This window comes from Podarcis raffonei, chromosome 12 (assembly GCF_027172205.1).
Source record: "Podarcis raffonei isolate rPodRaf1 chromosome 12, rPodRaf1.pri, whole genome shotgun sequence".
Taxonomy (NCBI): domain Eukaryota; kingdom Metazoa; phylum Chordata; class Lepidosauria; order Squamata; family Lacertidae; genus Podarcis; species Podarcis raffonei.
This window is the reverse complement of record NC_070613.1, coordinates 30,648,680-30,672,394: the sequence shown is the minus strand read 5'-3', so window position 1 is coordinate 30,672,394 and position 23,715 is coordinate 30,648,680. Positions and strand designations below refer to the sequence as shown.

General features: G+C 43.3%; 1 protein-coding gene across 3 annotated transcripts in view; it reads left to right on the top strand.

The window, feature by feature from the left end:
* THSD7A (thrombospondin type 1 domain containing 7A) overlaps positions 1 to 23,715 on the top strand; it is a 219,576-nt gene that overhangs the window by 175,021 nt on the left and 20,840 nt on the right. For all 3 annotated transcript variants that reach the window (XM_053409570.1, XM_053409571.1, XM_053409569.1), the window contains 5 exons: positions 8,855 to 9,033; positions 15,549 to 15,682; positions 19,208 to 19,361; positions 19,798 to 19,939; positions 20,671 to 20,786. In XM_053409570.1, the coding sequence (XP_053265545.1) occupies positions 8,855 to 9,033; positions 15,549 to 15,682; positions 19,208 to 19,361; positions 19,798 to 19,939; positions 20,671 to 20,786 (725 nt within the window). The remainder of the gene's footprint in view (positions 1 to 8,854; positions 9,034 to 15,548; positions 15,683 to 19,207; positions 19,362 to 19,797; positions 19,940 to 20,670; positions 20,787 to 23,715) is intronic.

Below are 23,715 nucleotides of genomic sequence, written 5' to 3'. Positions count from 1 at the left end.
GCAGGTGCACATCAATTTATCATTTACATCAGGGGAGATATACCTGTGACCCTGCAAATGTTGCTGGGCTGCAATTAATTCCCACTAGCCTCAGCCAGCATACCCAGTGTTCAGGAACAATGGGAGTTGTAGTCCAATAACTTCAAGGCAGCCGTGCTTTACATGAAAAAACCCATAGGTCAAAGAATCAAAACAACTTGGCCTCCTCCCCTGCATTACCTCATTACATTACATTTCTTTTTAAGTACTTATTTTCTCAGCTTGGCTCACTTCCAGCATTCCCCCCCCCTTCTTCTTTTCATGTCAAAAGACCACACATCCCACTTTATATTTTAATAGGGCTGCCATCCGAACAGCTGTCCCTTCACATCTACTCGGTGGCTCCCTGACTCACTTATCCTTTAATGGTGCTAACTAGCATGGTGCCGTTTTCAAGGATAAGTTGTTGAAGTTAGGTACCCTATATAAAGTGGGTGATTCATGAGTAGGGATGAGGGAGGAATTTGGTTCAGTTCATATTATAGATAAATATATCAAATCCATACTTTCCAGAACAAGAAACAGCCATCCTTTGAAATTTGCACTTATCGAAAGTTTGTGATGCAGTTATCCAACCAAGCCATGCTTAATAATAATAATAATAATAATAATAATATACTAGGGGACATTGTGCATAAAAAATAATGTTAGTAAAAATAACATACAAAAAATGCACTATATTGGAGGAAATTGCTTCCTGGAACATATGCATTATTCGGAACTGTACCAAAATATGTTTATTAGGAGAAATTCACATTAAAATGCTGATAAATTTACATGAGAATTTTTAAAAAAACCCAAAACATTTGCAAATTGCTGCAGAAATGTGAAGAACCAAAGACTGGAAAAATGAGAAACCGAAAGATCCTTCCAACTCTGTTCAAGAGGATCTCATGAATCAACTTCCAGTAGCTGAACAAGGTGTTCATAGTCAGTCCTTTTCCCATAACGTCTCATCTGTACCTCATTTAATAATCACTTTTTCATGATAGGGTCACTCTGTGGGCTGGTTCAGATGTAACACGAAACCATGGTTTAGAGTTTACCAACCCAGGAAGGTGGGGTAGTAGTAGTAGTAGTAATAATAATAATAATAATAATAATAATAATAATAATAATAATCCAGTCCCACTCCCCTGTCCTTTCTCCCAGGAAAAGGTTTTTGCTTCTGTTTTGCTTTTGTTTTTATTAACCACAGGCCTCGTATTTCATCCACACCTGAACAAACAGCAATTAAGCTTAGCTACTGGTAATAGAAACAAGGTGACTTCACACCTTGGTTTTTGTACTTGGCTTGTTTAAATTAACCGTGGTTGGATGACATGCTGAACTGAGGCTAATATAAAATGGAAGCTGAAGGTTGTGATCACTTCCTTACAACTGTACCAGTCAGAGGAAGAAAGAGGAAATGGAGCCCATGAAAACTCAGAGAAGTTAGGCTCAATCAATAATGGTTTAGTCTTACATTTAGACACAGCCTGCATGTTTATCTCTTCTCATATCATCCTGCATCTGTTCCTCCCATACACATACTTGCCATTCCTCTGATTTCTCTTTGCCATTTGCTCTTCTGTGTCCCTCTTGTTTTCTTCTGTATGAGTGGTTACATCCATTTTTCTTTGTCTGTCTTATTAAAACAGAAATGTGGAAGAACATTTGGTCTACGCATGTGAAAGATGATAAATGTCTTGGCCAACTGTTGGGAACATCAGGTCAAAAGGCTGGAATTAAGTATTTTTCCATTACAATTAAGACTTAACCAATTTTGCAGATGTCCAGTTTCATCATGAGTCATATCACATGACATTGTAAATACATTTAACAAAGCATAGTTTATGATTCTCAGCTTTGGGATGGGCATAGTAGTCTTTCTGAGCGTTTGCTATTGTCTGGAATTATAAGAGGACTCGTATCTAAAAATCCATGTAGGTGTAACAGGAAGTGCTACATTGGTAAGGGATAGTCTGGTATTTCTGCTACGAAGGCAAGAAGGCATGCAAAATAAGTACTTAGGAGCTATCCTGTTGCTTCCTAATAGTATAGGAAAAAGTACTTCCTGTATAGGGAGAAAGTACACAGCTATAGATAAATCCCAAGGACTGCAAAGAACATATGTTTGCTATCAGTATCAGGTTTTTATTTATTTAGTTTAAATGTATGAATCTGCTTGGTGTAATATTTAATGTGCTATAAAAAGCTAATGTTTAATGCAAATTATATAGTCCCCTGCAATTCATATATTTAATTGCCCAAAGCCATGTTGCTCCATTAGAACTGCAACATAACCATAATAAATACCTTGACTAGGATTAACTAACAATCACAAAAATATTACTTTAATTATTTTGGTGGGTGCATGTTTTCCTCTTTTGAAAATTGGCAGTCTAACATAGTCCTGTGCATGTTTACTTAGAAGTTGGTTCGGTAGTACTTACTCACGGGTAGGTGTGTTTAGGATTCCAGTCCTACTTTTTAAAGAGATACATGGCTGACTTCAGTATTGGTCATAGAGAAACGCAGCATCTGACTTCTCTTCTGAGTTTGCTCACAATGGGAAGAGTGGTGTTTCTGCTGGTGTGGAAAAATACTGGGTTGCTTTTACTATCTCGTAGTGCTGTGTAGACAATATTTGCTTTTCTCGTGTCTACCAAGATAGACAACTTTGTGCACTAACCTGATAACAGAATAGTAATATAGTATGACTAAAGCAGCAAATATGTTGATTTAGCAATAAACAAGCTAAACAGAAGCTGATGGAAAAGAGAAACCCAATGACAGTCATTACCTAACCAGAAAAGTGAAAATGAAGCAGTCCAGTTGGTGGGCAAAGGAGACAGCTGGATCTTTCTGTTCCTAACCAAAGTGAGCTATAAGAAGAAGAAGAAGAAGAAGAAGAGTTTGGATTTGATATCCCGCCTTTCACTCCCCTTCAGGAGTCTCAAAGCGGCTAACAATCTCCTTTCCCTTCCTCCCCCACAACAAACACTCTGTGAGGTGAGTGGGGCTGAGAGACTTCAGAGAAGTGTGACCGACCCAAGGTCACCCAGCAGCTGCATGTGGAGGAGCGGAGACGCGAACCCGGTTACCCAGATTACGTGACTACCGCTCTTAACCACTACACTACACAACCTGCTTGTCTTTGCAAATATACATACCGGTGAACTGAAATAATCCAGCATCTCTAGCAGACTCTAGTCCACAAAAGCTTATGCCTCAATAAGTCTCTTGGTCTTTAAGAGGTTTTAAAGCAGAGGTTGGATGGTCATCTGTCACAGATGCTTTAGTTGAGATTCCTGAGTTGCAGGGGGTTGGAGTAGATGACTCTTGAGGTCCCTTCCAAATCTACAATTCTATGTTTCTGTTACTCTTACCTAAGACTCTTTGTTATGTTTGCAGTGACCTGCAGCTCTTCTATTTGAGGCCATTTTGTGGAGATGGAGTGGAGAAACTGCAGCCTTCCAGACGGTGTTGTATTCCAGCTCTCATAACCCTGACCACGGACCATGTTGATGGGATGGGAGTTAAGGTTTTATAGCATCTGGTGGACTGCAGGTTCCCCACTCTTGGCTGTGTATTGTGTGTGCCAATCCCTCGTGCATCAAAGTAGTTTTGAATGGTGCCGTAATCAGCCGACGCAGATGAGTCCCAGGAAGCCTCCGACATATGCCAAAAAATCAGCTTCCAGAGAGTATGTGGCTTTTATCTTCACTCCCATCTAACTTTTCCATGGGCAGGATGCCCATAGACTTGTTGCAATGCACCCCTGAAGCTTGTTCAGTTGAGCTTACATAAGCAATCTGTTAATATAGTAATGGGCATACTGCAGTTAGATAGTTTGGAATAAAAGACCACAAGTACTAAATATTGGATGCATTAGACTGCGATTTTAAATCATTTAAATTACGAATGTAATAGCATGTGCTTCTTTTTTTAAAAAAAAAATCTTTAAAATGCAGCTCATATGATACCAGCTTGCTGTAGTCCTTGCTCACTTACTCTCTTGCATTGGATATTTGCCTGTTCTAAATGCTTCTGAAAGCACTGGCTAAGCATGTATCTTGTTTTCCTATACTGCCTCCCTAACTGCTTCTCAAATTTCATTTTGCATTAGGAGATTCGTTTATTACCATTACAGCATGTCTGCTGCTGCAATCTCTGTCTCCCACATGGCACTAGTGATACAGGGATGTTTGTGTTGTTGCAAGTTTGGGGGTTTCCATTGTTGAAAGAGCCAGGCAAGTTTATTGGCGAGTTAACGGCCCCTAAGTGTGGGTCCTTAGTATAAGAAATGAAGCTGCTCTGTGCCAGAGGGCAAATTGGGTGGTAGTGAGAAGACAGTGGTCAGAGTTGGGTGTGAGAACTGGGCTAGAATTAGGCTGCTGGAGAATTAGAGCCATGCTTGAATCCAAGGTTGTATGGCTATGGCAAAAGGAAGACCTTTTGGGCTGTTAATGCTGTGAGCCCCTCCACCGTAGGCTCAGGATGTGCATATGTGTAAATAAGTCATATCTCATAAAGGCAGCACAGTCTCTGCTGTCCCTCATTCTGAGGATGCTCAACCCTGGGTGAGCTCCTTGCAACCCCTGGAATCTTGCATCGCTCAGAGATTGAGGTGGTGTACAACCGTATTATGGGTAGGCATTCCCTACCCTGGCATCAGCCATCAACACAGGGCATTTTGTTGTTGTTGTTTAGTCATCTTAGTCGTATTCGACGCTCCGTGACCCCAGGAACCAGAGCATGCCTTGGAAACTCTCACTTTCTTCTCAAAGCTTCTCCTTTTTATGTCCCTGGAGTTTTCTTGGCAAAATACTGGAGGGGATTGCCAGTTCCTTCTCCAGGTGGATCACATTTAGTCTAAACTTTCGGCTATGACCTGTCCGTCTTGGGTGGCCCTGCACAGCATAGCTCATAGCTTCTTGGAGTTATTCAAGCCCCTTTGCCACGACAAGGCAGTGATCCATGCAGGGGAACACAGGGCATAGACGTTAGCAATCAGATTTAAGCCATGTGGGGAGTGTCTGGTTAACTCAGGGCCTGTTCAAACATTATCACATTGGCATGTATCGTATATCCACATATTCTTTCCTATAGTAATATTCAAGTGGTAGTCACAAGAAGCTTGGTACCAAATGTGACACACCCACACCTTCTTCCATGCATTTAATAAATGACTAAGTGAAGTGGCTCGTCTTACAAGGATGTTGTGAGGATAATAGAATGCACTGAACCCTTGAAAAATATACCAGCCTCCCCCAACCTGGTGGCCTCCAGCTGTTTGGGGCTGCAACTTGGAAGGTTTCTGTATGAGGGAGATGAGCAGTTACCTGTCAGAAATTCTGAAGAGGAGAGAGAGAAGAATCATGTCCCTCTTGTTGCTGAAATAATCCCCGGGGTGATGAATCCCTGAGTGAAGTGCACCAACTGCGAAAGCATTTCCTCTGAGGCAAGTTTCCTCAGCACGCAATCCTTTCAGCGGTGAAGGAGCAGCTCTGCTTGCTGCCCAAAAGATCCTTGGAGAATTGGCTAGAGGTAGCCAGGGGAGGAGGAGAACTGGGTTCAGGGGGCTATTTCCCCATCTTAAGGTCCCAGGATGAGCGTAATCTGGTGAACCAGGTTTGCATCTCCGCTTCTCCACATGCAGCTGCTGGGTGACCTTGGGCTAGTCATACTTCTTTGCAGTCTCTCAGCCTCACTCACCTCACAGAGTGTTTGTTGTGGGGAAGGAAGGGAAAAGAGAATGTTAGCTGCTTTGAGACTCCTTTGGGTAGTGATAAAGCAGGATATCAAATCCAAACTCTTCTTCTTCTTCTTCTCCTCAAACTTCCAGTCCTACTTTGAGAGCACCGATCCTTTACTGCCAAGGACATTCCAGATTTGGTGTGTGTGTGTGCAAGGGGAGGGGGTTGATGCAAGGGGTTGTTTCTATCCCTCCCCATTATTTTTCTGCAAGGGCCATGGGCCTGCTCTGCTCTTCAGTTTAACACAATGGATACCTGCATGTAGCCATACCTCTACAATAATACAAGAAACAAATGGGGTCTGCTATAAAATGCTGCAGTGTGGAGTGCTCCTATATTAGTATTCCAGTCAATTAGCCATGCCCTCTCCCAGGACACTCCATTTCATTCCATTCCATTCCCCAATAGTAAGTCCCCATTCTGTAGCCCCTGAGCTTAGTGCTAATTTGGCCTTTTTTGCAGTATGTTTCCCCCTTATGGGTTTGTTGCACTCCTTTGTGGTTTTTCTTCCATAAGCATCAGCCCTCATACCCAACCTCAGAAACAGAAATGGGGGGAATGATAATGGGATTTTGCTATACTGGTGGCCAGCTAACAGCAGTGTAGTTTGTTCAGGATCCTACAGCTCTCCAGCCATGCCAATATTAACAGAGCATAGGATTGTATTGCTACAGAAGCAAGTGGATATAACAGTACAAAAATAACTGAATGGTAAAAAAGGAGTAACCAGACATGATTGCATGTGTGTTATAGCCACCTTGAGCGCTTTGTTTTCAAGGTCAATGGTTTGCATGTAACGTCTGCTTCCAGAGCAGGGAGAAATCCCTAAATAAATGAATATATTGTCTCTTAAAAACAGTGAAATTCAGTTCTGTAGCCAGATGCTCACATATGAGTTTTGAAACCCTTTCCTTGTGTTTAAGAATAGATACTCATGCGTGTGTTTTTTGCCAGTTGCATTTCTTTTTATTGCAGTCCCGTTGTTTTATACTCTAGAACTAAAATGGGTGAGCTGCCAAGCTATTTCCTAATGACCTGTCTTAATTTGAGGTGGGGTGGGGAGCCTGTTGAAGACTGGGAGCTTAAATGGATTCTTACGTCACATTAGTTTGTGACGCCTGGAAGGGGGGGGGGGTGCCAAAGAAAGTCTTAGCATATTGACAGGCTGAAGTTGTACAGGCCTTTGACCATAAGCACCAGCACTTTAAAGTACAAGTTGCACCTGTAAAATATTGCAGCCTATCATCTCTCATTGAAAGGGATGTTTCAGCCAACCAGTCTTTCCTAAGACAATCCAGGATGTTCAAGGATGTTCAAGGTGCTCTATCTTTCCCACCCTACGCCCAATTTCCCCCTTTTTATTTTCAAGCTGATACTTAGCATTCCCTGATTGCTGAGCACTCTCAGTCCTCATAGGGCTGTTGTGGAGAGGGGTGTATGCACCCCCCTTTTGTATTTTTGAAACCTCAGGCTTCCCATTTGCATGCTGATCACTCCCTCTGGTTCCTCGGTAGCACCACTTCACCTCCATTTCTGTCGGCCACCACCACCTGTGTTCGCAATTAGCGGGAGTGATGTCGCATATTTTATACACCGCGCGTAGTGCAAAGTGTACTTTTGCATCAAAGTCTTCTGGCGGCGGGGGTGGGATGGGAGGTGAGGAGAGAGTTCTAAGGCTTGTGGCAATAGACCCTTGTTTAGCCTAATCGAACTACTATCACCTTTAAACCCATCAACACTTGGAGAAAGCATCTGTGTTTCCTTCGGAGCATTTACAAGTGAGGGCAGATGGCTGTTAATCTGCAGATCATTGATGTGGCAGATCACACTCTCTCCTCCCCTCTTAGACCCGATAGATAAAATGTTAAGTTCACTGGTTTCAAGAGGATCAGGCGCCTTTGGTCTGGCTGGTATGCAAACATATGTTGCAGCCACCGCAAAATATTCCTTGCTTCAGCTGTGGAAGGGGTGCGCTGACAAACTGACTCACGAGACACCTTTCATTCAATATACCTCTGTGGAGTGTGACAGTGATGTAATGAGAGACAGGGCAGCATCAGTTACGTTCCAGCTGTCAAAAAGTCAGAGAACGGCAGATACCAGATGAGCATGAATCCTAATAAGACACCGCAGCAGGCGCTCAGATATTACCCCAGCGCTGTCTCTGGGTGCGTGTATCTGCTTCTTAGTTGAATTTTAATATCGTCCTAATGACGAAGAAATTTCTGCGCTTGCAGACTCCTGCCAAGTCAGAGTTTGAATCCCGAAAGCACACACTTTAGGTTGATGGGAGGGAGGGCTTCATATACATGCCTGTCTCTTGGGGGGTCACCCAATGAAATTATGGGCAGTCGATTCAGGGAGGACAAAACACGGTACCTCTTTTCATTTATGTAGTGATGGCCACTAGGTCAGAGGGCTTTAATGGGGATTAGACAAATCAGTGTCTATTAGCCAGCGAAACTGAACCTCTGTGTTCGTCAGTGATGTGCCCCCGGTTACCAGCTGCTGGGAGGCAGCTGCAAGAGAAGGTAATTGCCTCTATCGCAGGCTCACAGTAGTAGTAGTAGTAGTAATAGTAATAATAATAATAATAATAATAATAATATAATATTTCATTTATACCCCGCCCATCTTGCTGGGTTTCCCCAGCCACTCTGGGCGGCTTCCAACAGAACACTAAAATACAATAACCTATTAAACATTAAAAGCTTTCCTAAACAGGGCTGCCTTCACATGTCTTCTAAAAGTTTGGTAGTTATTTTTCTTTTTGACATCTGGTGGGAGGGTGTTCCACAGGGCGGGTGCCACTACTGAGAAGGCTCTCTGTCTGGTTCCCTGTAACTTGGCTTCTCGCAGCGAGGGAACCGCCAGAAGGCCCTCGTCGCTGGACCTCAGTGTCCGGGCAGAACGATGGAGTTGGAGACGCTCCTTCAGGTATACTGGACTGAGGCTTCTTGGAAGAATCTGGCTAGCCACTGTGGGAAGCAGAATGATGGCCTCATTTGGCTTTTGGTCTGCTCCAGCAAGGCTCTTACGTCCTGGCGTTGTGCTGTTGTTTTGTCTCCACTCAGGGTACATCGAGGAAGCTTGCATCATCCCCTGCCCCTCGGACTGCAAGCTCAGCGAGTGGTCCAACTGGTCTCGCTGCAGTAAATCCTGTGGCAGTGGGGTGAAAGTCAGGTCCAAATGGCTCCGGGAGAAGCCCTACAATGGCGGAAGGCCTTGCCCCAAGTTGGATCATGTCAATCAGGTAATTCTCAGCACATTGCCATCCATCATTCTTTTACATTTCAAAACTGAGTTGTTCTCTCTCCTGAATACATCACTGAAGAGAAGGCTATCAAAATACATAAAGCATCCTCCAATGGTTTTTTAAATTCACTTAGGCTAAGTTGTCTTCCCTCACTTTGATTCTTTTTACGTATTTGGAGTCAGTTCAATGCCTGCTCACTCTTTTCTTGCCTTCTTAGCATGTGGGATCCTTGTTGGTTAATACTAGGACAGCAGCCTTTAATCATTCAGTTTTAGATTAATTGATTAACAGTGTTTTTAATGGACTAAAAAGAGACCCTAAACAATCAAAAGCACTCAAATTAATATTGTTACACGCAACCTCCATCTCCACTGAGCGATGCGAGAGACTTCAAGGACCCTGGCACTCGCCCAGGGCTTGTGTGTCCTTCTGGGAATAAGGCACAGCGGAGACTGTGGTGTCTTTATTATATATGGTTTATTTACACGTATATACAACCAGGCCTTTTTTTACAGCCAGAACTCAGTTCCAGCACCTCTCAGGTGGGTGCCATTGCCATTATAAGACAACAATAGAGGTGTTCATGGCGAGTTGTGGCACCTCTTTTTCTAGAGTAATAATAATAATAAAATAATTTTATTTATACCCCCGCCCTCCCCAGCCAAGACCGGGCTCAGGGCGGCTAACATCAGGTATAAAAACAATTGATTAAAATACAACTTAAAAAATAGCAGTGTATATCCCACCTGGACCTAGATGAAGAAATTTCAGAGCATCCACATCCCAAGAGGGCCTGGCTTCCTTCACAAGAAGCCATGCTCTGTGTCTCTTACGTTCCAGCCTGTCACAGCCAGCCCACATCATGTTCTGCCCCTGCTTCTCTGCTTCCCAAACCACTTGCAGAACTGACACTTCCCCCCTGTTGGCTTACGTCATCCTAACCCTTTTGGTCTCTGCCCACCAACACACAGCTGGAGGAGGGTCTCCCCTCTTTGTCTGGCAGTCTTTTCTCTCTCTTGATAGGTTCCCTGATGGGCATCACCCATCTTGGTCTCCTCTGTGCCTTACACTCAGCTAGTCCTGTCAGGCTGGCCTGACTCATTAGCATAAGCTGCATCTAGCAGCCTTTGGTACAGTTTAATCGAAACTTGATTAATTCTAACTCTTACTAAATCCAAGAATTATGGGTGCCTTGCACCCACAAAACTGACACCCTGACATATAATGATATTTAAAATACCATAAATCAGTATGTACAGTCTAAAAGCTTTCCTGTTGGATAGAATGGCCAAACTTACACCCTAATAACTGTTAATATATTCTATTGTTGTACTGTGTATTTGGGTCTATGGGTGACAATAAAGCTCACTCTCTGTGTGTGTGTGTAAATAGTTATAAAAGCTGAAGATAGCCGGCACCGTCTTAAAAGAGGCATCACTTTTTCACTCTCACAATAAAAGAATTTTAAGATGGGTTTTTGTCCTGCGACATATGGGCCATGTAAAAAACAAAGCACCCCTCTCCCACTCCCAGCAACATTATTGTTTTAATAATATGCAGATTTAATTATTTAATGGAATAAAACTCAACTACCAACCTACGTTTCTTTAATTGGCGACAGCCCTAATTCATAATGGTTCATTGATATTCTAGGGGAATGTTCTTTTATATGTTTGACCAGACCAAGAGGGGAGCGATGGGGAGGGCTTTGTGTGTAAGCGTGAAGGAGATCATAGTCATATGCAGGAGAATCTTAATGCTGATGCTGAACCATCAATGGATGTTTAATAAGCTCTAGATGTGCATGACCTCTGCTCTTGGTTTCACGACAAACTGAACAGAAGGGGGGGGGAGGAGAAGGATTTTGTGCATCTTCTCAGACTTGATTAATGTCCACCTTGAGTTTTGATTTAATCTGCATTTCCCCCCAGCAAATGAAACAGCCCAAGTTTTCATTTCCATAAATTCCCCTGTAGTGGGGAGCTGGGAAGAAGATGCAAAAGTCGGGGGTGGGGATGTTGGCAGTTTTCATCTAAATAAGATGTGCATTTACTGGATGCCATTGTGTTGACATTTTGCAGGCACAGAAGGAAATGGCCTGCTGATTTGATTTTCCACTTAAGAGGATGTAATTAGTTCTAGTTTAGAACATAATAAGTGTTAAACTAAAGCTAATAAACCAAGTTTGTAATCCAATTTAACACCAAACAAAAGTAGGCATGAAGGCTAGGTTGTGCGGGTGAGGTATTCATAGTGGGGTGAAAACATTTTAATAGGAGGGGCTGATACCAAATCTTCTGCTTTCAGACTAATTCACAGTACTTAGAAACATGCTTTCTTTCTCTAGATAACAAAAATAGTAAATGGTTAGATATCTGTGGTCTAAAGATAGTGAGAAGTTTATTTCTACAATGATGCTGCCCTCTAATGGTGGCTAGTGTCATAACGTCCTTGGCTTTTTGTTAGAAGGCTTCACCCAGATCTGCCCATGTCTAGTGCTAATCTTCAAGTGTTTCTCTTTATGTGCTTCCTCCTTCTAAAATTGAAGTCTTGCCCTTTTTAATTTTTGAACTGAATTTGCACTGTTGCACACACAAACACATCTATTGGTACCGTTTACTGAAATTTAATAGGCTTTTCCCGTGATGGTGTTCATGGATTGGGAAACGGTTACGGGTTGCTTCCCCCCGTCCCCTCCAACCTAAAGAAAGACCGCTGCGGTGGGAAGGTAAACGGCATTTCCATGCGCTCAGGCTTCTGTCATCATGTTCCGTTGCACCAGAAGCGGTTTAGTCATGTGGAACACATGGACCCAGAAAGCTGCCTGCAGACAAATGCCGGCTCCCTTGGCCTGAAAGTGGAGATGAGCGCTGCATCCCATAGTTGCCTTTGACTGCACTTAACCATCCGGGGTCCTTTAACTTTTACCTTTACCTATACTTGCCTACATGCAAACACCTGTGATAGCTTGTGGCTATCAGGCAAATGCTGAAATACAAAGCAGCTCTGGACCAATGACACAAATGTTGGTCCTTCTAATGAGACAGGAGGTTTTGCATGAAGAGGAAAAAACGTGTGTGCAGAAAGGGGTGCTCACAACTGATCACAAACTGCAGTGTTCTGATGCAGTGAGCCCTGAATGCATCGTGTCCTTGTGTAGTTTTCTGCAGTAGATCCCTGGCAGGGGGTGAGGAACTGCTGGTCTGGATGCAATTGATGCCACAGCAGCAGTAAAAAGCAATGCAATTGCATACAGTCTGGACAGCACAATTCCGAATGGGATGTTCTAAAGAGCCGAAAGCTTAGCCTTAGAGGATGCATCTTTTAATATTAAATACACTTCGCTCTAAATCTGTAAGTGTGGAAATCCCACACATGCAGCCTGTGTCAGTGGCCAGACAGCTGCTTGAGGCTGTGTAATTAATCTGCACCTTATCTCCAGCTTAAAGGAAATCAAGAAGCTAAATACAAGTCTGTGTTTGCAATGAAAGCAGCACATGGAAAGCATTATAACATAAAATACTGAAACATAAAGGTAAGGTTCAGTAGATGGAGTAGGCCCAGAGAAGAGTTTAAATTAATTTATTCATTGGGCATTCTGTTATATTGTTGCTGGATTTTTCCTCTTCTTAAATGTTTGTTAGGCATCTCAGGCAATGAAGGGGTAGAGAATGGACTAAGACTGCAATCCTAACCCCATTTACCTGGGAGGAAGCCCCATTGAATTCAATAAGATATTCTTCTTCTGAGTAGACATGGTTAGAATTGCGCTGTAACTTAGGTAACTGAAATCAAGTAAAAACTGTAGGTTCCTAAATTACAACAGCAAAAGAATGACTTCTTAGTTTTTCTCTTAGGTACTGTAAATGAAACAAAAACAAAGAAATTCCGCAGCTTCAGGAGAATTGTTTAATGACCAAAGAAGTCTCCGTCTCAAATGTGTATCTAGCCACACAAGGCTCTTAATCAGAGGCCTGTATAGCCGATACAGTGGACACCAGTAAAAATAACCCCGCCCCCCCCAGTAAGAAGTACATAAAATAAACTCCATAGACTATAAGATGTTGAAGAGGCACCAATAATGTTTCAAAGAAGCATTGCTTATTCATCACAGATAACATACAGTGGATGAATAGTACACCAACTAAAGGTAGAGTCTTATCATTCCTGGGAGGGTGACTGAGAAGCCTTAGGATGTGGCGAAAGGGTTGGACCGCTAGCAGAGAGGGAAGCCTGTCATCAGGGGCTCCCTGGCGGGCTGGTGGAAAGAAACCTCCACTTCCAGTGGGATTCCCCAGGTGGCTGAGACCAAAAGAAGGCCTTTCAGCAATGTGTCCTGGAGGCCATGTATTTACCAGATTGTAAATGATCAGTGCCATCAATGGACAGAGAATAATAATTTAATAACGTGCTACAGACGGGGTGGATTTAGGGGGGTTACAACCAGTTTGGTCACACTAGGTGTAGAGCTGCAGGGGGTGTTGACTGGAAGGCAAAAGGTAGGGTGCCAAATTTGGGTGTTGCATGGGACGCCACATTGAAATTTAAGATCCCAAGGTCCGCCACTGCAGTCAGAGCCCAGCCATTCTGCAGAAGCTCATCTCTAGGCAGCAGCTTCAAAGAAATGCTTTCCAGCAATGTGAGAGAATAGAGGCAGAAACCTGCTTAGAGTAGACCTGTTGAAAACGGTGGGGTTAACTTAAGTCTCATTGATTTCCATGGATCTGCTTTAAGTACGGGCTCACCCTTGCGTTTTGCAAGGGTTGCCGCTTTTTAGGTTGATGAGCTTCATGCTTTGAAGCAGCATTACTATTTCCGATTATCCATTTTTCTTCCTAACTATTGTTTTTATTTACCTTTGCTTGTTCCCTTGCGTTCATGGCCAACACCTGCCCCAGGCTCAGGTAAGAGTCTGTGAAACTGATGCACTGCCTTCAAGCATGCTTCCGGATAAAATCCCCATATATGTGCCTTGTTTGCCTCCTCTGGGTGTAACTTTTCCTTAAGACTGTACATATGCTACCTGTCATGTGTTCATGTATACAACTGCAACTGGCTTCATCAACAGTGGAAGAGGGGAGAAAATGGCGATGGACACAGAAAGCTGAATGAAAAGCAGGTTATAGCTGTATTACAAACAGCCATTCCAAGGGCTGATACATAGGCGGAAATGACTGATAAAGAACCCAGGGGATAGTGTGAGAGAAGAGGAAGCAGGGACAAGATGCTCAACCCTCTGTAGCCAACCAAGAGTTGAAGAGTGACTCTGTCTCTGGTAGGAAACCTGTTCTGCCTACATAGGCTTCTTGTGTGTTCTAGAACCCTGGGAAATTAGGGTTTAAAAACATGCAAGGAGCCTGCAGATGTTGGCTGTGCTGACATGGCATAAGGCCAACCAAGGGGTGGGTGATGATGGTGAGGAATCCTATGAAGAAGTCCAGTGGAGGTGGAAGTCTTGTCTTGGTAGACCTCTTCAGTCCCAGCACACTGCTTCCATCTCATTCTCTCCCCTTCTTTCTTGCCACGCCAAGCACAGTCACTTTAGGTCAGGCGTGTGTTTTCTGACATGATAAAGCATAGAGAAGCATATGCTAATGGAATATCGAGTGTCTCATATTTCACACATATTCAGATAAGGGGCCAAAATGCTACGCAAGCCTAAAAGGTTATCACTCCTAAGGCATATTAGGTTCTTCAGACACCCATAGCTACATTTGGCAATGGGGTGGGCCAGAGTCTCTGGAGTCTGGAAACAGTGTCAACAGCTGCCAGGCTCAGTCAAGAACTAAGATCTCGTTTAAGAAGGATTGACCCAAGGTAAGTCCTTGGGATGTCAGTCTCTGAGGCCAACACAAATGAGGCTGGGAGGCAAAATGCAGGACAGAGGAACAAGTAAACATCTAACAGGCAGGACTGTGAGCTGACAACAACCAAGAGGAAGTACAGGAGCTAGAAGTATAGCAAGGCCTTGCAAAAAATCTGTGATTTTTGTCCTGTAGAAACACCTGGGAGCAAGGCCCATTTTACTCAAAGGGGCTCCCGAGTAGAATTGCATGGGGGTGCACGGCAAGATAGGCTCCTCTAGATGTTTGGCAGATAAGGTGCACAAAAAGTGAGACAGGTGCTGCTGAGGATCAAAGACTGATGTGATAATAGGGTAGGAAGGCAATTTCAGGAAGAGGAGTTGAAGAGCAATTGCCCTGAAATTCCTCCCACCTGACCTTGTGCAGCAGCTACTCGAAAAGAGAGACGAAAGCCTCACAATTGTGTGTCTCAAGGGGGGCAGAGTGAATGAAGACAGGCCTTGCTGAAAGGCTAATTTTATATACTCTTGCTTGTCAGTGCTGACTGCAAATGCATGCCTGCTAACTTCCACAGCAAATGATTCCCCCCCCACACTTTAATTGAAAGGACTGTTTTCCGATAAATAAAGCTTAAGATATTTCTGATTCCAGTTGTTAAGTTGCACACTTGCACATAAAGCAAGTTCATGTTTTGTGTGTGCATTCCAGGTATATGAGGTAGTCCCGTGCCACAGCGACTGCAGCCAGTACATCGGGGTCACTGAGCCCTGGAGCGTGTGCAAAGTGACAAACGTGGACTTAAAGGAGAATTGTGGAGAAGGTGTGCAAACCAGGAAAGTAAGGTGAGCAAAACTGTCAATTCCAAGTGAGGAGCAGGGGAGCGTTCATCCTTAAAGACAAATTTTGTTTGGAATAGTAGTTTCTAGCAGAAAAAGTCTCTACTACCAAATCTTGGAACAATCCATCCATCCCAGGAATGATTTTGAAATTGTGATTCCTAATTTAATTTCCAGTGCACATGGCTTTAGTGTGCTGAAAGTCATAAAAGGATTTTGAATATACAGTGGTACCTCAGGTTAAGTACTTAATTCGTTCCGGAGGTCTGTTCTTAACCTGAAACTGTTCTTAACCTGAAGCACCACTTTAGCTAATGGGGCCTCCTGCTGCCACCGTGCTGCCGGAGCACGATTTCTGTTCTCATCCTGAGGCAAAGTTCTTAACCCGAGGTACTATTTCTGGGTTAGCGGAGTCTGTAACCTGAAGCGTATGTAACCCGAGGTACCACTGTACAAGTCAGAACTCCATAGATAGCCATGGACTGTTGCTTGCTGACAGCCTGAAGCCCTTTTGCTCCACCCAATTTTTGTGTATGTGTCAAATAGTTCATGATGATTTTCACCCCTGCACCACACACCCTTTCTGGTATGTGCCATACTAATAACTGTGTCCCCTTCCCTATTCTATGTCCATCTCTCTGTAGATTGACATTGTAGATGCCACTGACACAACCCCTTTGTTCTCTGGGGTTCCAGCCTCTGACACTTCCTAATATTTAATTGCACTGTACAGTATAGAAAAGTCATAAAAATGTTAGTCTTACTTTTTTCCCTTTATTCAAAACAAAAATATTTATTTTAGATTTTCAGATGCCATTGTATAATCATGGGAAAGTTTTGTTTTTTTGGAAACTTGGCAAGCCAAGGTACAACCACTCAAGTGAACGACACTAGCGATGTTGCTGACAAATTGAAACCCAGTTTATACAAATTTAATTTAATTAGTCCTAATTTTTAAACCTGAGTGTTAAAAAATTGCTGCTGCTCTTTAGTTCTCATATTTTTATGATTGTTTGAATCATGGTTTTTCTTTTTATGTACTACGGTACAGTATTTCAAAAAGTAAGCTTTTGATCCATTTTTAATGACCAAAATGCCAAAAACTACACCACCAATATAGGTTGCTATATGTCCGGATTGTTCCAGACATTTCAGCGATTTTTGCCTTGAAGCTGTTTAAGGGAGCTGAATACTGGCTATGTCCGGAAAATTCCACATGTATGGCAACCCTAACGTAAACTACCCTGGGAATTTATTTAATGAAAGACAGTATAAAAAGAAGTGTGCAGAAGGAAAGCATATCTCTTACTTGGCTTTCCTTCTGCCTTTACCCATTCTTTCTTGGCACAAAAAGTTACCACTGTTTCCAGTGGAGTTTACTTCCACTTGGCTTAGCGTAGGTGGTTTGGGGAGGGGGGGCGTTGCTGTGTTTTTGTTTCTGTTTCATGCACAATTTCAGAGCTTTGCAGCGTGCCTTTGGAATCATGGTGGCTCAGTATGATAGGTGTCCAATTATGATCTGGTATGACAAGAGACTCAATGACAAGCGCCCTAATGAGCGCTTTATTGTTGGGAACATTTGCTGTGAAGTGCCAAATGTTCATTTTCATCTGCCACAGGTATATTATTCTGCTGTCAAGTTTCACAAGGTTATGTTCAAAACAGAGGCTCACTTTGAAGCTACGAAAGATTTATTTGGGGAATGCCATCTTTCTAGCTTTCAAATTTCCGCTAGAAGAAATTGGCAATAGTAACTATGATAGATACTCCTTTTTCTGCTGGTAATTTGTTCTCCCTGTAGCCCTGCTCTACCATGTTAAAGCAGGGAGTATAGTAACCTAGAAAGATAATAGATCTTGTCTGTACCATCAAAGGCGAATGTGGGGCAGGGGGAAGTCTATTACTCATTCCAAATATTGAAATCTCAGCCCTTTAGAATTAAAATCCAGAAACACCTTCGCTTCCTGAATGTTAAATGCTAAATTTCATCACGTCATTTTGTGCAGGCAGAGGGTCTCCAAGCTCTGTGTTCACAGTATGACCACTTCATTGTAAAGATGCTCTGATTTGAATCTTGACAGTTTGAAATGATGGGATAAACAGCAGTTGAAAGAGTTGACAATATTGGCATGTGAGTACAGCCAGGATTTGAAGGCAGTTCAATATACTGCCCCTTCTGGTGTGAGACTCAAACTTACTCATAATTCAGATGTGTATTTGCACATTGCATTACAATTACTTCTCCTTCCCCACCCCAGAAATTTTGGCTTATTTCACCAAGCTGAACTTAAGAAAACTGGATGATGATCCTTGATGTAGAAATAACTCCTAGATATAATTAATATAATTACTACTGGTCAGTGCTCCCCCCCCCAAAAAAATAGGTGCTGGTACTCACCATAAAGTTGTTACAGTAAGTAACAAAACAAACAAACAAACAAAAACAAACAAACACAAAGGTGCCGGTACTGGATACCCTTGAGGACCTCCTAGAGGGGGGAGCACTGCTACTAGTATTCACAGTGGCAGGAAAACATAAGTAACAGGCTATGCAGGGTGAAATCTGAAACAGGGCCTTAACCACCTAATCTGCTGTTGGTGTCAGGGTTTATTTAGCCATAGGCTATATGAAGTGCTAATAACTGGTGAGCATATAAAGGAACTAGTGAAGTATAGCAAAGCAATCTTAACCCTCAGATAAGCTGGTTCAAATAAGGTTCAAATTGCTTTAAAGAAGGAAGACCTGTGGATGAAGAGAATCAAGGCTACCTTTGCATCGATGCTGCAGGATCCAGGGTCACTCCATAGCTTATCCCTGCCAGCAAGTAACCTAAATATGGGCAGCTGCATTTGTGCACATTTACCCAGTCCTACCCTTAGCCACGGGACATGGGTAGCGCTGTGGGTTAAACCACAGAGCCTCGAATCCCCATGATGGGGTGAGCTCCCGTTGCTTGGTCCCTGCTCCTGCCAACCTAGCAGTTTGAAAGCACATCAAAGTGCAAGTAGATAAATACGTACCGCTCCAGTAGGAAGGTAAGCGGCATTTCCGTGTGCTGCTCTGGTTCGCCAGAAGCGGCTTAGTCATGCTGGCCACATGACCCGGAAGTTGTACGCTGCTCCCTCAGCCAATAAAGCGAGATGAGCGCCACAACCCCAGAGTCGGTCATGACTGGACCTAATGGTCAGGGGTCCCTTTACCTTTACTTTACCCTTAGCCAATCTGATGTCCTCCAGAGGTTCCTGGGTGACATTTCCCATCAGCACCAGCCAGCAAGGCCTGTAGCCAGGGATTATTGGAGCTATAGTCCCAAACCATCTGGAGGGCACTATGTTGGCTACCACTGCTCTAGACTGTGTTTTCCTTGGAGCAGGACCCCTGCATGTTTCCCTTAATCTGCAAAGTCCTGTGTCTACTGGCTTTGCTCTATAATGTGTACATATAAACCAATGCGACTGTGCATAACAATGGCAGCCTATTAAAAAATAATAATCTACATGTATATTTAGGCATGGGCTTTGTTTTTCCAGATGCATGCAGAACACCATGGATGGTCCTTCAGACACAGTTGAAGACTACCTGTGTGACCAAGAAGAGATGCCCATTGGTGCTAGAAAGTGCACATTGCCATGCCCGGAGGATTGTGTCATGTCTGAGTGGGGCCAATGGTCTCGGTGTTCCTTGGTAAGGCATATGCTACTGAAGAGAGAGAGAGAAAAGAAAGCTAGCATTTAAGCATTTCGGAATTTTCTTGCTCAGCCTGACTCAGTGCCTCTCTGGCTGTCTTTTGTCAGCTGGTAAATATGTTTTTATCCCGTAAGTTTCACCCTGCAAAGCTTGCTCTCTGGAGGTCACTTCTTTTTATATCCGTGGTTGCTTTTGAGTGGATTTTTAATGTTGTGTATTTTCCATGTTGTTCATTTCAAGGATTGTTAATTGTTTTCACCCTGCCTATATGTTTTTTATTTGTATTCTGATTCGAAATCGCCGTAAGCCACCTGGAGTGGTGCTTGGGAAACAGAAGGATGGCCTATTTTCAAAAAAACCAAACATATAAAATAAAGTTCCACCAGCATATTGCGTGTATCAAAGTAAAAGGATGTGTCCTCTCCTTTCTCAGCCGTGTAATGGAAGCAGTGTGAGGGAACGAACAGCGGAAGTCGTGAGGCAACCTCAAGGAGGAAAGCCCTGCCCTGCTGCTGTGGAGACAGAACCCTGCAGCCTGAACAAAAACTGCTACCACTATGATTACAATGTGACAGGTACTGGTCTTAGTTAAGATAACAAGTAGGAACTGCAACAAGATGTTGCAGTGTGGAGTGTTCCTCTTCAGGGTTCCAGCCAGCCAGCAGCTACATTCCATTCCATTGTCTCCCCCACCTGCTCCAATACTCAGCTAGCATTCTGCGACTACTTCCCGTTGTGCATGGATGGTGCCATTTTGTTGGCGCAAGTTCCAGTTTTCAGGCACTAACTGTGTTTGCTATTAGTATATGATGCAAGCTTTTTTGTTTTCTTTGAATTGCTGATTTTTTCGATCCAGAAACATCATTTGCACTGAAATCCTATGCATGCTCACAAGACCAGTAAACGCCACATCTAGAGGATTGCAATTTTCCTCTGCAATCTTTTGCACGCCTACTTGGGAATAAGCCTCACTGAACTCAATGGGACATCCAGTAAGCATGCACTGGATTCCACTGGGCTGTTGTTGGCTGCAGTTTCCTAGTAGGCTGTACAATAACCTGCTGTTGGTTATTGGAATTTGGAAAATGGAATTGAATGAAACATTAGTGGGAGGTGACATTTTAGCAGTAACAGGCTGTGCAGCGATGCCAGTGTTGCGAGGCTGGTTCTGCCTCTTTGTTCTTCTGCACAGGCCACTACTGCATTTTACTGTATCCTAGTTCACTCTGGTGTAGTGAGAAATGCATTTTCTTTCTCAATGGCTTCCTCCTCTATTCAACCCACCCCATCCCCTTGTTACCTCTAGACTGGAGCACCTGCCAGCTAAGTGAGAAAGCCGTCTGTGGTAATGGGATCAAAACAAGGATGCTTGATTGTGTTCGCAGCGATGGCAAGTCGGTTGACCTGAAGTACTGTGAAAAGGTGGGTGGGTCTTTCTTTTCCTCTTCCTTTTTCTGGTCCTGCAAATAATCCCCATCATCTCTAAGTGCATTCATTCAGACATGGAGTCAATTGGCACAGAGCTGCATGGATCTATACTCTGGCAGATGCTTCTCAGTGTTATTTGAGGACTGTTAAGTACCCCTGAAATGAGCCTGTGCCATAATCAGTGGTTTTGTCGCTTAATTTCCTGTTTGCATAAGTGTGTGACCACAAAGGTATGCTGCTTTTTTTTTTAGCTCCTGAAAGTAATGGTTTGGGAACAATAAGCAATCAAGGTGAATAAGTATCATAAATCTTAATCAGGATGGTAATCATCATTTTAATTTGAAGTGGTTCCTTTGTAGTGCTTTGGACATCTGCCAACATCATTTTCGTTTAGGGTGTTCTTTCTTTTTCTTCGTTTCTTCTTGTATCTAGGGTTAGTGCCAGCTTTTCAGAGTCAGGTTTGTAAGTCAAGGAACCTCTTCAATAATATTGGGGAAGCCTGCGGCATTAACAAACGAGCATGGCTTGTAAATAAGGCTGCTTGAAAAATTAACCCTCAGCTAGGAAATGGTTAAACTTGGGTGGGGAACTTGTGACCTCCCAGATGTTGCTAGATTCCAGCTGCCATTATTCCTGATCATTGTCCATGGTGGCTGGGGCTGATGGGAGCTGGCACCTAACTACATCTGCAAGGCTTCACAAGTTCTCCATCTCTCCTCAATGTAACAGTTTCACATGCCAGCTATTCAATGCCTTCTCTGTACAGATGACACTGTAGTTTTGAATCATGGTTGGTTTTGCATCCCACTAGCTTGTCAGTAGATAACAAGAAAATCTAGTAATCCCAGAATGTTCCTGCAGTTAGGCACAACTAAACAGCAATATAGGTGGGTGAACAACAAATCAGAACGGATGGACATTATGATCACTAAGACACAGGAATAAGTCAAGACAGGCCCCAGAAAGGAACAATGTGCTTACTCACAAGTAAAGAGTGTGAATTACCTTATTTTTGGCTCTATAAGACGCACTTTCCCCCTCCTAAAAAGTAAGGGGAAATGTGTGTGCGTCTTATGGAGCGAATACAGGCTGCGCAGCTATTGCTGAAGCCAGAAGAGCAAGAGGAATCGGTGTGACCCTCTTAGTTACGCAAAGTCTCTTGAGCGCAGCCGGAGTGCTCCTGCCTCTTCGCTCAAGAGGCTTTGTGTTGCTTTCTTGTTCCTTGTTTTCCTCCTCTAAAAACTAGGTGTGTCTTATGGTCAGATGCGTCTTATAGAGCGAAAAATACGGTAGCTCCATTTAGGTCCTGTGTGAAGCAGCGTTTGGCAGATGGTGTCTTTTTTCCTTAAGACTTGAGAATCTGTAGTTTTATGAACAGGCAGTGGCAGCGCAGCAGCAACATTATAATACATCTCCAAGTCTATCAAAATAGCACTAGGCTGACTTTCAGTCACTATAAATAGGACAGCAAAAGCTCTAAAGTTTGTTAAGGACAAAGTGAGATTTGCACTCACTATCTCAACTCATTCAGTGCTGATATATTGTAAATCTCTTGAATACTAGTTTGGGGAAAGTAAATGCTTCCTTCTTTATGGAAGATATACTTGCACATAAACCACTTTACTCTTATGCACATTGCAAACGTGTTTGGGTCTATTTGCATTTTAAAGTATTAGGTGCAGTGGGGAAAGTTCCTTTGGATGTTTGCCAGTATTTCCTATTGACGTTAATGAGAGCTGTGTGTTTGTGTGTGCCTGTACATATGTCTCACGACAAAACCTGGCTCTCTTGTATTATTTTATATTGCTTACTTAATGAGACATGATATGAAGTGTGTCTCTTGACATGGACATTAGAGAAGCATGAATACCTTTCCTGAAACAATAAGCAATGGCGGATTTAATTCAGCAGGACGTCAGAAGAGTCTTTACACCTGTTCATGTGGGGATGAATCTCCCCTTCTAAACTGCCTCCCCCTTCAAACTGTCATATATGATCCAATATTTTAACGTCCTGCTTTCTCTGCCTCCACATTCCTTCTTTGCTGGATCCATTTTTCTGTCCTGCCTATACTGTATGTAAGCAAGGGACATAGACCGATCTGTTTCATTTATAACTGGTGTTGGCTGCCTTAAGGCCTCAGGTAAGAGCAGGATTGTTGTTGTTGTTGTTTAGTCGTGTCCGACTCTTCGTGACCCCATGGACCAGAGCACGCCAGGCACTTCTGTCTTCCACTGCCTCCCACAGTTTAGTCAAATTCATGCTGGTAGCTTCGAGAACACTATCCAACCATCTCGTCCTCTGTCGCCCCCTTCTCCTTGTGCCCTCCATCTTTCCTAACATCAGGGTCTTTTCCAGGGAGTCTTCTCTTCTCATGAGGTGGCCAAAGTATTGGAGCCTCAGCTTCACGATCTGTCCTTCTAGTGAGCACTCAGGGCTGATTTCCTTAGAGCAGGATATAAGGCTATAATAAATGAATAAGTTACAGGTGGTGGTTGGGCAGAGTGTGACTTTCCACAACATCCACCTTACCACTGGCAGTAGGCCTGAGAGCCCCACCATCTCCACCATGGCCTGCTACTCGAGGACCCCAGCCAGCGCACCAATGCCTAGAAGAACTGAACCCCACCTCCTGACTCATCAGCTGATATCCAGTGGCACCAGCTTGATTGACAGGAGGAGGTAGCCTCACAGACAAAACTGGAGCCCCCTGGTGGGCTAAGGTTGGACTGTGGGCCAGAGGTGCCCTATCCCTGTAGCAGAACAAACCTCAAGTTAAAATGTAGTTGATATATCAGCTTGATAAAATCTAAAGAGAACAATTAGGTACATTAATTTACAGGTTAATACTACAGGTGTTAATAGGTCTACTCTGACTAAAACCTGACTACTACCCTCTGTAGATTTTTTAAGGATAAGAAAC